We start from the raw sequence: 13,956 nt of genomic DNA, 5'->3' as shown, positions 1-13,956 counted from the left end.
TAGTAGTAGTACTCAGGAGTCTTAAGAAACTTCAATATCCATGAAACATACAAACATTCAAAAAAAGAAGAGCAGAGATGACAAAAGAGAAAAGCAGAAAAGAGAGAAAAGAAGATGGGCAAAAAAAAATTTTTTTCCTACCTCTTTAATCCACTCCCCCACTCCCCCGCCACTTCCACCCCTGACCTACGGATGCTGCTGTCTCCCCTTAAGAACTGGATCTCTCAAGGTGGGGCATCTCCTCTCACGCGCTCCCGGAGCACCACCAGGGCCTGGCATCCCCAGCGCACTCGCGTGGGGACTGGCACACCTGGGGCCTGGCGTACCCAGGGTATGGTCCGTGGCTCCACTTGGGGTGTGAACCCAGGACTTTCTGCGTGTAAAGCAGACCTCAAAAAATTTTTTAATGGCCAAGTATGAAAAGTGCCACCTTCTCATTAAAAATAGATACACAAAGAACATCCTTCTTAAGCATTCACATGGATATGTCCTGAGTTCCTGAAAATATCAGTAAAAATTTATCCCTGAAGCACACATAAAAAATAAAACAGAGAACAACCAGTATCACTGGTCCAGAATCACTGGATTCTTGGCAACTGGGTTATTATCTCGCTAGTGAGGTGAGAATTCTGCACTCATGCCTCTCTGCCTGGAGAGCCCATTCTGGCACTCATCAAAATTATAAATTACTACTGTTACGAACCTTCAGTGGTCTTAGACAACAGTCAAATCTGGAAACACTACAATTAGAGTAGTATCGTGGGATAACACCTGATTGAATTGGATGGGGTCTCTCGGCAACATTTTTGGTTGTAAAAAAAAAGATACTTCCAAAGCATGAAACACAGGAATTATCATTTATTTTTGGTTTAAGTTATAAAATTTTCATGCTAATCAAAGTGAACACTTGAAAGATCTGCACACATGGCACTTTTATCCACACGCTTTCAAACTCTTTAAAAATTATCAGCTAAGAAAACTGCCCAAATAGTTGCTTTTTAACAGATAGTAGTAAGGGAAACAGTTCTAATGTCTTCATAAAAGTGAAAAAAATTAAGTGGTTTATGCAGATACACCACAACAGTGTAATGCTTCTACCCTAGCATACATTTAAGAAACATTCTCAGAACTGCATTTACTTTAGACATTCTTACCTTTATCCTTCTTAAAAAACAAACCACACCCCCAATATTCATAATAGAAATCTGTAAACATATTAAAGGAAAGCATAACCACATTACGGGTTTTCTGTAACATGTAATTAATTTCTAATTGCAAAAAAATTTAAAAAGTCAAGAAAAAACTAAAAAGCAATATTCATAATGCCACCAAAAGTGGTAAATTTAAAAGGCCACTGAAAAAACTTAGAAATAACCAAGATATATGCTTTATCTCACCCAGGGTAGACTCTCTCATAAAATGTCCTGTCTCTAATAGTATCATCAAGGAATACTAAAATCAAAATAAATACTAGCATTTCTAATTCCCAAACTCAGACCGATACATACATTGTATCCCAAGGCAATGGCAAATTTTCCCTGGAATTCTTAATATAAACTATAATTCTGTCATTCTACAAGCAATGTGCTTCATTTTAAGACATACATAACAAAGAGAATTAATTCACTTACTTATAGTCTTTCTGTGTAAATCTTTTTTTTGGGGGGGGGAAGGGGTCAAATAATTTCTCACTTCAAATTTACACTTTTTTCTTTAAACAGTTGTTGACCAAATTTTTTGCACTTACCTATCAGCATCTTTATCTTCAGGCAGCATGGGAGGCAAAGGTAATGGTGGTAATGTAGAGGTCACTAGAGCCACATGTTGCTCCTTCTCCTTGGCGCCTATGCTTGGTGTAAGTGGTTTGGTTTTCTCTTTAAGAGATACTGGTTCCTCCTTTGTAGCAGCAGATTTACTCTCCTTTCCAACTACAACTGCTTTCTTGGTGGTTTTATCTACAATCAAATTATTGTCCACCTTTGTTACCTGAAGAGGTGGCTTTGTTTTTGCCTTGTCATTTTTTAAAGTTCCACCACTTGAGGGAGAAGGTGCATGCTCAGTTTTAAGTTTCTTCACATCCTTCACATGGTTTGTTTGTGATCCACTGGCACCAGTTTCTGTGTTCCCCTTGGTAGGTGTAGAAGTGTTGGAGGCTTTGGCAGCTTTGGCGGCAGCCTCAGCAGCCTTAGCTGCTTCTGCAGCTTTCGCAGCTTCTGCAGCTCTTGCTGCCTCTGCAGCTCGTGCTTTTTTATTCTTGTTCAATTCAGCTGCCAGGCTACTCTTCAGAGTTAGTGTGCTAGGAGAAATGCTAGAATGACGACTTCTGGATCTAGACAATCTATGCCTGCTACGAGATCTTGAATGCCTAGATGAATATGGGCTTCTGCTTCGCGATTTGGCAGACCGTCTGGTGGAAAATAATTAAGATTTAGTCAGTAATTCAGAAAAATTCAATTTGAAATTTTCAAAAATTGCTACCTCGAGCCTGTAAAATGAAAGAGACTTATTTAATTCAAAAATCATCATAGGATTTTTTTTGTGTGAGGTTTTTTTAAAAAACAAAAAGTGCTTTAGTGCTTTTAAGAAGAATATTATCTGGTGGCTATAGTTTTCCTGAAAATAGTGATTATCTTAATCTTGTTCTAGCCTATGAATGCTCAAAGATGAGTCTAGATGCAAGTAAATCTCTGTAAGAAGAAATACTCTTAAGAATTAGGAGGAAAAAGTGTGACAAGGCATCATTGCTGTCTCAGAAAATAGAAGTAGGCAACAGGATACCAGTGGTAACAGCGGCAGGGTGAAGTTTGACCAATCTTTTACCAGGCAGACAATCTCTACATCGCAAAAGCACCCTTTATCCTAAATTCAGAAGTTAGCAGTGCTCTGTCCACAGCAAGAGTAAAAAAGACAAAACCTATCTTTAGCAATAAGTAAAAGTCTCTAAATCTTGGAAACTACTTAACAATAATTGTGCAATTCACTTCTCAAAAATCAGTGGAAAAATACAAAACTAACATATTTAAAAGTATGGTGGCAATCAAAACTCTATAAAACAAATGCAGCACGACACCAAGTAAAATGCAGCTGAGCTTTTCAAATCTACACTTTATCAAAACTTTTTAAAAATACTCACAAGACAAAGCACTGATAGTACTTTTGACATGTTATCTCATTTAATGCCCACATCAATCCTTGTAAAGTATCTACAGTTTACAGATAAGAAGCTGATTCTAAAATATTAAGTTACCTAAGTCAATTCCGCACTCGTTAGTGGTTGCATTGGTTATTATCTTACTGCCACTACTCTACCCCTCCAATACTCTTCTATCCTATTCTGTGTATATATAGCTAGGGAGACTGACCTCAACAATGCATCTTCTGGGTTCCAGCGCTATCAGTGGCAAGAGATTAGACGGCAAAGAAAGGCTAAATTATTTCTCCTCATCTCCTTCCCTTCTCTCAGCCACATTTTCTGACATAAGCTGTGTCTCTCTACTACCATGACTCTTGTCAAACAAGCCCTTTCTCCAGAGCTCTCACCGGGCTCTGATAACACTATGTTTTCCTTGCCCCTTCAAGCTTCCTTCTATAACTAGGGAAAGCATCCCTTGTGGGTTCCCTAATCTAATCCTATCTCTCTGGTCCCTCATTAAAGTCTCTTGAACCATCTGAATTGGATTCGGTTTCCTTCCAGAATCGTGCCTGATCTATACATATGCCAGGTCTTAAACCCAGACCTTCTGAGCCTGGGTTAATGCAATCAACACATACTGCCAAGCAGAGAGCTCTTACTAAAACTTTGTAAATGTTATAGGGAGAGAGTAAATGGGGAGAAAGCAAATAAACTCCTAAGAACCCCTAAATAAGATGGGCAGAGAGAAAAGGAAGTACTGGACATTTTTGTTTATATCTGACATAGAGTTTGAAGGAAAAAGTTTAGAAACATTCTACAATTTTAGTATGAAAATAAAATGATGATTATGTTTAGAAAAGCCTCATACAAATTCAACTTATCTTTCATTCTTTCAAAAACATTTCAAAGTGTACCGAGGACCAATTAGGGTTCAACACTGAGCTAGTGTTTTATACAAACTTCACATAAAGTATTTATGTCACATTATTTTAGATTAATGAGTACACTGATTTGGAAAACATTCCAATTTAACACTTCTTTATCACTAAACATACATATACACCAATCATTAAAATCACCAATGAGCTTACCATTATTCATGGAAATGAGAGGAAATCTTTGGCTAAATATAAAGAGATAATTTGGTTGTAAAATATTCTGGATAACTTTAATATAAGAACCAAAAGTGTCATAACATGAACAACTGGCTAAATTTTTTATTTCCCCTCCATTAAGACTCTTGGACCTTAAAACAAGCCTGATATTAAGTTGTGTTTCCATGCTCTGATCAGATACCAAAGAGTAAAAGAAAAGTGCACAGCAGGAGAAAACAAAGAGACTATCATCAGAGGTAACCACACAGAACTTTTCTTAAATTAACTTTCCTACACCAGCATATAGAAACATAAATTAGATTTAACTGAGATTTATGATCAGTAAATCTTACCTAAAAAAAGAGATACAAAGATATCATCGTGTAAAAATCTCAACACAATTACCTCCTCTGGCCTATTAAATTGTTCTCTTCTGAACAGAACCTAAATAAGAGAGGTATTCAGTAAAGATGTAAAAAAAATTTCTATTCCATAAAAAGGATATTTGGGGAATGATGTTTTTATGGTATACACTGATTGAATTTTTCTAGACATACCCTCCATTCCTCTCCAAGTCCTCCTCTTCTCTTCAGAAGTTCCTAAACTTTTTAATTTCATGTCCTACTAAATTTGCATTCTCTCAGATACTATATATCTGCTAATAAGCTTCAATTATATATTTACTGTTAAAGCAAACATAATTGGGGAACCTGAAATTAAATATAATTAGGAAACTCAAGGTTAGGTCATTTTTACTAATGATCTAATAATTCAGCCATACAAAGTTTTGAGGGTAAAAGAGAAGTGGATGTCTAAGATGATAGAATGAATAATATCATGTTGTCTTACTAGAAGAATTGAAATGGATGGTATAGATAGCAAGTTGTGTTTTATAGTTAAGATTTTTCTTCTTTTTAAAAATTTTTTTTATGGAGGGAAAAAAAAAATGGCATAGATGATAGAGGCTCTGTTCATCCATCTGCAACTAAATTAAAGTTGTGAAGGAAACAAGGAGGAGCAGCAAGGAAAAATCGCCTGGGACGAACAAACCATACAACTAGGGAGAAATCCCAGAAATCACCTTGCGACGGCAGAAGGTAGGATGGGGCGAGGACGCGAGGCTACCTGGTATGGAACAGCTGAGTGAGGCTGAGGGTGAGGCAGCAGCAGACTCCTCTTAAAGGGATGGCATCTGGGAGAGGATTTTTGCAGTGACAGACCTGCTCACTCTGAGCACCAGTGCCAATTCGGCTGTGTGGAGCGGGCACCAAGGACTTAAAGGGAGACAGTGTTGAAGTGAGGGCCAAGGTAAGACTCTCTCTGTACAGAAATGCCAGTGGTATCCATTGTTCCCTGCTGAGCCCTCCCCCTTACCAGTGCATGGACACAGCGCCACCATAGCTATGATGTCATCAAACTGGATAACAGAGGTCGCTCCGCTCAGAGGATTATCTGAAACCCCTCCTCCTTCAACTCCAGGCCCTCCACTCAAGCCACATCCAGGTATATCCTCAGCAAGTCAGGAGCTCCCTGCTGAGCAGCGCCTAGACTCACACTGGAGGCAGATGGCCTTGATTTCTGGTGTGGCCTTTTGAGGAAACTATAAGCACAGCATCTGTGGATTGCTTGCTGAATCTTAACAGGTGGCCCCAGAGGGGTAGAGGCTTGGGCTAAGTTTGGCCTGCAGCTGAACCCCTCTCAGGACTGTGTCACTGGACCGACACATACTACACTGATACAACCAAGAGACTTAGAAACTGCTTAGTACATAGAAACAGACATGGAAAGGCAGACAAAATGAGAAAACAAAGAAGCAGAAACCATATGAGAACAGAAACAGAGATGCAGATATAATGAAGTCAAGTAATCTAACAGATGTAAAGTTCAAAACACTGGTTATAAAGATGCTCAATGAACTTTTGGAAAGTGTAGATAAATTCAGTGAGAACTTCAACAAAGAAATAAAAAACATAAAAATGGAAATGGAAATTATAAAAGGGAACCGATCTGAAATGAAGAACACATTATCTGAGATGAGAAGTATATCAAATGGAATAAACAAAGTGAATTAAAAAAAGGATCAAATGCCCTATCTAGAGGATGAGAAAGCCAACGACATTCAATCAGAATGGCAAGAGATAAAATGCCAAGACTATAAAAATAATTTAAGAAGAATATGGGACACTATTAAGGGTTAAAATATCCATCTGATCGGCATACCTCAAGGAAAAGAAGAGGTTGAAAAACTGTTTGAAGAAATAATGATGAAAAACTTCCCTAACCTGGTGAAGGAAATAAGACATAAAACCCTAGGAACCTAAGAGAATTCCAAAAATCAGGGATCCAAAGAGGCCCACACCAAGACACATCATAATTAAAATGTCAAAGGTTAAATATATAGAGAGAATATTAAAAGCAGCAAGAGAAAAACAGATAATGACTTATAAGGGAATACCCAAAAGACTGACAGCAGATTTCTCAAAAGAAACTCTGCAGGACAGAAGGGCTTGGCACAAAATATCTGACGTGATGAAGACCCAGAATCTATAACCAAGAATAATTTAGCCAGCAAAGCTGTCACTCTGCCAGTATGGTGGAGGAGGCTGAGGAACGGCATATCCAGAAGGGTGTGTGGGCCATGCATTAAGAAGACCTAAATACATGTATCAAAAACAGGAATAAAGAATGGTAACAACTACATTCCTATCAATAAATACCTTAAATGGAAAAGAATTAAGTGCTCCAACTAAAAGACAGAGTGGATGAATGGAAAGGAAAAAAAGACCCCTACAGGTTGCCTCTAAGAGACTCACTTCAGATTAAAAGACATACCCAGACTAAAAGGAAGGGGATGGAAAAAGGTATTGCTTTGATGGACCTAGAAGGTATTTAAGTCAGACAGAGAAAGATAAACACTATATGATTTCACTTATATGCGGAATCTAAAGAATAAACTAATCAAAAACAGACAAATATAGTGGACAATTTGGTGATGGACAGAGAGGAAAAGGGGTTGGGGGAATGGGAGAATGGAGTGAAGGGTTAAAGAAGTACAAATTAGTAGCTGAAGGATGGTCACGGAGATTGGGAGCATGGCATAGGGAATCCAGTTAGCATTAATATGCTGGCTAGGTGGAGGATCAGGGAAGGGAGGGAGCAATTGGGGGGATCTTTTTATGAACTATATAGATGTCTAACCAAAGTGCTGTATACTTAAAACTAATTAAATAAATTTTTCAAAATGTTTTTTCTAGTATTTCTATACTGTATACTCTGCAGTGAATACACATTAGCTGTTTCTTGTTCATTTTTAATGTTTAAGAAGTTATAGGATCCCTTTAAGAAGTTAAAAGATGCTTTTATGTTTCTAACAAACTTTCCCAAATTCATACAACGCAATGTAAAACCAGGATAAAAATTCAGTATCTTGAAACCCAACAGATTAATGCTCATTGTTAATTAGGTCAGTGTTCCTCAGCAAGAGAATATGGTGTACTGTCCACCTGACTATATATCATACAATCTCTCCAAAAGTCCAGGTCTTATGAAATTGTGCCTAATTAGCAAACACTGATTCTTAAAAACTTTACTAAAATAATATCCAATCTCACTATATAAAATAATACAGAACAGTGCTACCCAACAGAACTTTCTGGAATGATAGAAATGTTCTACACATATGATATCCAATACAGTAGCCACTATTCGCAGTATTTTTTAGCCTAATTTTCCTACCCTGCTTATTTCACATGCTAATAGTAGCTATATCTATTTCAAAAAAAAAAAGGTTGACAATCCCCCACCAACGAAGGTATAAAAATGCTTCCCATGCAAGAATAGTTCAATACATGCAATGTGATACACCACACTAACAAAATGAAGGATAAAAATCCTATGATCATCTCAATAGATTCCAAAAAAAAAAAAGAAGACAAAATTCAACATCCATCCATGATAAAAACTAAACAAACTGGGTATAGAAAGAACATGTCTCAACATAATAAAAGCCATATAAGACAAGCACGCAGCTAACATCATATTCAACGATGAAAAGCTGCAAGCTTTTCCTCTAAGGTCAGGAACAAGACAATGAATCCCAACTATCAACACGGTATTAGAAGTCCTAGCCAGAAAATTAGGCAAGAAAAATAAATAAAAGGCATTAAAATCAGAAAGGAGGTAGTAAACTTTTCTCAGTTTGCAGATGACATGCTCCTAACAGATAGAAAACCCTTAAAGACTTCACCAAAAAGCTGTTAGAACAAATAAATTCAGTAATGTTGCAGGATACAAAATTAACATAAATCAGTTGTATTTTTATACACCAACAATGAATTATTGGAAAGAGGAATTAACAACCCCATTTTCAACACCAAAAAGAATAAAATGCTTAGGAATAAATTTAACCAAGGAGGTAAAAGGAACTGAAGATATATAAATGGAAAGATACCCCATGCTCATGGACTAGAAGAATATTGTTAAAAAGGTCCATACTAGTCAAAGTGATATACAGATTTAGTGCAATCCCTATGAAAATTCCAATGGCATTTTTCACAGAAATAGAAAAAAAAAAATCCTAAAATTCATATGGAACAAAAGACCAAGAATAGTCAAAGCAATCTTGAGAAAAAAACAGCGCTGAAGACAACACACTTCCTATTTCAAACTATATTACAAAGCTATAGTGATCAAAATGGTATACCATGTATTAGAATTTAACAGCTCTATTAACTATAATAGTACTATGGCAGCCTCTTAAATTCATCTCCTGTTTCAAATCTTCACCCATACTAATCCATACTTACATGCAAAGTGAACACTCTCCTCTAACATCTGCTCCTTGCCGTTCTCTATTTTTAATTCCACCACTCTCCTCCACCCATTTACCTAGACTAGAAATATTCCCAGTTTCCTTGTGCCCCTACCACATCCTATCAATTGTCTAATTTTACTGATTTTAGTTCTACAGTCCCTTACACCCATACTTCTCTGCATGTTTCCTATTGCTGCTGTAAAAAAAAAAAAAATTTTAATTACAAAAGATTTAGTGGTTTAACACAAGTTTATTATCTACAGATTTGGAGATCAGAAGTCCAAAATCAGTCTCAGTGGGCTAAAATAAACATATCATTAGGGCTTTAGTCCTTCTACAGTCTCTTAGGAAAATTTGTTTCCTTGCCTTCTCCAATTTCTAAAGGCTGTCCATTCCTTGACTCATGGTCTCTAATCAATCCAACTTCTGCTTCTATCATCACATTTCTTCTCTTCCTCTGCTTTTATAATCACATGGCCTTTTCTGACTCCAAACCTCCTGCTACCTTCTATAATGACCCTGTGATTACATAATATCCATCCAGGATCATCTCTTCATCTCAAGATCCCTATTTTAATTGCATCTACAAAGTCCCTTTTGCTATGTGAGGTAATATATTCACCAGTTCACATGAACATCTTTGAAGGGGGCCATTATTCAGCCTAGCACACCCTCGTCTTCTATTCTCAAAAACACTGTTCTATTTCAGACTTCATTACCTCTCCTCTAGGCTACCTTATCATCTTAAAAATGACTGATCTTTTCATATCTAATCTCTCCCTGCTTCAACTATTTCTAGACACCACAAATAAACTCATCCTCACTGTTCAGTGGTTATTACATGTCTCAAATTCACTCACTTTTCTTCTCTTTTTAGTAGCTATTCCAAATCTTCACAAATATCTTCAAGCTCATAACATCGTTTCCAAAGTCTCTCTTAACACTACCTTACGTTTCCATTTTGCAGGGGAAAAAACAAAAAACAAAACAAGATTATCAGGTACGTCTCCTGCCTGCAAACTTAATCTGTATCTCCATCCAACTTACATTCCACCTGAATACAGGTGTTTCTCTTTCCATCCGAGGCTAAGTCCTCTATAACAGGGGACTTCAACTTCCAGGCCACAGACCTGTACCAATCCGTGGCCTGTTAGGAACTGTGCTGAACAGCAGAAGGTGAGCAGCAGGAGATTGAGCAAAGCTGCATCTGTATTTGCAGCCACTCCCCAGCACTAACATCACCACCTCAGCTCCATCTCAGATCATCAGACATTAGATTCTCATAGGAGCACCAGTGTCTGATGCCAAAAAGGTTAAAGACCGCTGCTCGATAATGCTGTAAATCCCATACTCTCTAGATCCTTACTTCACAGACTGTGGCACACAGACCAGCAGCAGCAGCAGCAGCTGAGAGTTTGCAAGAAATGCTGTACCTCAGGATTCAACCCAGACCTTCTAATTCAGAATCTGCATCAAACAAGATCCCCATTAAAGTTTGAGATGCAATACGCTAGGAGACTCCTCTACTGCAACACTATTACTTGTGACTTCAACTCTTTGCTGTCCATTTGCTATTTCCCCTCAAGAAATAAGTAACCCAAATCTATAAAACCAGACCTGGGAAAAAAAAAAAGCAAATAATGGTACCCTGCTACTGTATTTTTACCTCTCCTTCCAATTACAGCCAAATTCTAGCTCGTATCCTCACGGTAATTACTAAGGTGACCAATGGCCTACCTACCTTTTCTTGGGAGGAAGAGGGAGAAAGGAAGAAAGAAAAATATCAGTATCTGCAATGACAATGTTGACTACACCCTTAATAACACTTTCTAAGCACTTCCACTACTTTTTTTCCTCCTGATTATTTTCTTACTTCTATGGCTGGCTCTAAGCGCTCCTTAAGGTTCCTCTTCTCTACTATACTCATTCACCCACAATAATTTAATTTATGCTTATGACTTAAATTATCACCTAAACAATGAATACACCCCCAGAAATCCTACCTACTCCCAACTATCCTTCATGCACCTTCAACACAATCAGCTAAAACTATTAAGCTTCCTCTTCAAACCCATCCCCTTTCTCCTTAAATATACCTTATTCTCAGGCAACAGCATCCACTGAAATAGCAGAAATCCAGAAGTAATTCCATAGTCCATGAGTCCCTTTCCTCCCTTCTTCCATATCCAATTGATCTCCAAGTCTTGGCAATTCTACATTTGAGCATCTTCTCCATTTTCCAGAATGTTATCCCCATAGCTACATCTCACATTAGGTCCTACATCATCATCTCACTTGGCCCAAATGGTATAGAGACCAAATACCATAAAACACCATTTCCAAAATGGCCATTTACCAGCTTCCCCATGTCTAGTCTCTACCTTTTCCAATTTACTCTCCGTACTACCACCTGAATCTTTCAATAGTTACCCCTCCACCAAAACCTCACCGCCTTGCACTGCATACAAAGACCTTGTCTAGCCATCCCGAAACACATAAAGTGCTAGGCCTAGAGTGTTTCTCTACATTCCTCTCTTCACCTCTTTTATCAGCTAAGCAAAGGAATATTTCATATCAAACACCAGGTCTACCACACCTCTACACAGCCTTCCTTTATTAAGCTGGGCAGCTGGAAATGTTCCTTGTCCTATGATCCTACCACACTTTAATCCTACCGCCCTTTGATCATCTCATTAGAATAATAATTAACCTGTCTTCCCCAACTAAACTGAGATCACTGTAATCTTCATAGCCCTGGCTAGCAGAAACACAGAAATGGCAGATGCTCAATAAACATCAGCAAAATTAAGTACACTGTTGATGAAATTCCCATTGAATGTAATCTACCTTCACAGCCTAGTATTAAGGTGCTGCATGATTTGTGTGGCCACAACCTAATTTCTTTATCAAGTTCTGAATTTGCCTAATGTTTCCTTCCATGCTTTTATTCCCACAGATTCACCTATTGAGAAATTCTCTTCCCTCCATTTCTACTGAAGTCCTATGCATCTTTCAAGGACTAGTTCAAGAGTCCTTCCTTGTTCATAAAGCCTTACCACCAAGGCCAAGAAAGAAGCAAGCTTTCCTTTCTTTGAATCCCCACAGCACTTTATCTGCATTCTTCTTACTTATGAACTTATGATCTTTATTACTCTTAACTTTGTATTTTTACTTACCACATTGTCTAGTAGACTATATATATATCGACATCCTCTTTGAGAAGCGAGAACCAGGTCTAATTAATTTTTCATCATTCCACGGCCCATCGCATAATGCCATAACAGTCTTTTATTGAATAAACAAACATATCACTTTGAACCTTACAGTTTACAAAACACTTTACAGGCATTTTTCATTTGACTTGCTCTTCATAGCAAGCACGGTAGAGAAAGATTTTAGAGAGAACTAAAATAAAAAAGGTTAAGAAATTTACTTAGAGGCCAGGAGCTATGAAGAGACAGAGTCATTACTTAAGACCAAGCCTCCCAATTTAAAGACAGCCATTATTTATCGTAACACATCATATTATATCCTTCCCTTCCATTTATTTAATTCTTATCTTCATGGATCAAGCTAAAGTTCCTCTGCAACCTCCCCATTTGCTGAAATCACATAACACCTGTTACATACTTGTATTTTATATCTGTCTTTTAAAAACATAAATTTGACTATGTTATGCCTTTGCCTAAAACTCTCCCATTGCTTCTCACTGCATTTAGAATAAAAGTAAAAAACTTTATTGTGATCCACAAGACTCAAACTGCCTCTCACCTTTATTACAGCCTCCTTCACTCACTAGGCTCCAATCATACTAAACTCTTTTCTGATTCTTCGAAAGGTCACACTTCTTCCTGATTTGATATCTTAGCACATATTGCTTTCTCTTGAGATACTTAGATCATTACATGGCTAGTTTTCTCATCATTCGGGTCTCCATTTATCAACTCCACAGTGAGACTTCCCCTTACCAGAAAGATAAATTAGCACATATATACTCCTCTCTCCTCCATCAGTGTCTTATTTATCACTATATTCCCAGTGCCTAAAACTGTTTCTGTCATGCAATAAAGGATCAAAAGATATTTATTGATTTGATAAATAAATGAGGAAACAACAGGTTATCTACTTCTCTGAATGCCTGCGAATACTAGCAGAATGCTTTGCGTAACTGATATCCAGCTAGTTAACTAATAGTCATAGATCCATTGATAAAATTTTACCTAAACTAAAATGTCAGGAGACAAGTACATTTAGTCAATTAGCTTCTTCATATAAACACTGAGATGAATTTATTTTTTTTATTAACAACCAAACATTTTACATCTATTATCCAATAGAGATTTAATGAGCAAAACTAATTTTTCTACTGTAAAACATTCCTTATTTTTAATAACTACAGGGTCTTCATGATTAGAAAAATAATACAGTCATAGAAGAAATACAAATTGCCAATAAAAAAATTAAAATGCTCTCTACTCTCTGATAACCAGAAAAGGCAAAATAAAGTAATGGTAATACATCTGCATCCACCAGAATGGCCAAAATAGAATTTTGAAAATATTAAGTATTCATGTGAATGCAGAGAAATGCTAATACATAACTTACGAGAGGAAATATAAAATTACTAAGCCTTTTTAAAAAGCAATTTGGTAGTATTTTTATCAAATGCTTTTCATTTGCAATTCCACTTATAAGAGCATTTCCATTTGTGTCATAATATTATTACACAATATCTTTTAAAGAGTTGCTTGTAATATAGGAAAAATAGCTTAGTGCCCAATAATTAATGGTTAAATGAAGCTTGATAAATTTCATTATGGAATTTTATGTAGCAGCCATTTGGAAAGATCTTCAAATCATACTGCTAAAAAGAAAAGCATGTAAGTAACAACATTTATGGCATAACATAACTAAGG

The 13,956-nt window shown here is 36.9% G+C and overlaps 1 protein-coding gene across 1 annotated transcript in view; it reads right to left on the bottom strand.

Moving 5' to 3' along the window:
- CDK13 (cyclin dependent kinase 13) overlaps window positions 1–13,956 on the bottom strand; it is a 90,668-nt gene that overhangs the window by 61,815 nt on the left and 14,897 nt on the right. The window contains 1 exon segment of the mRNA XM_025041944.1: window positions 1,748–2,407. Coding sequence (XP_024897712.1) covers window positions 1,748–2,407 — 660 coding nt within the window.

The sequence above is a fragment of the Pteropus alecto genome, unplaced genomic scaffold (assembly GCF_000325575.1).
Source record: "Pteropus alecto unplaced genomic scaffold, ASM32557v1 scaffold109, whole genome shotgun sequence".
Classification (NCBI taxonomy): Eukaryota; Metazoa; Chordata; class Mammalia; order Chiroptera; family Pteropodidae; genus Pteropus; species Pteropus alecto.
This window is presented reverse-complemented; position numbering and strand designations above follow the sequence as displayed.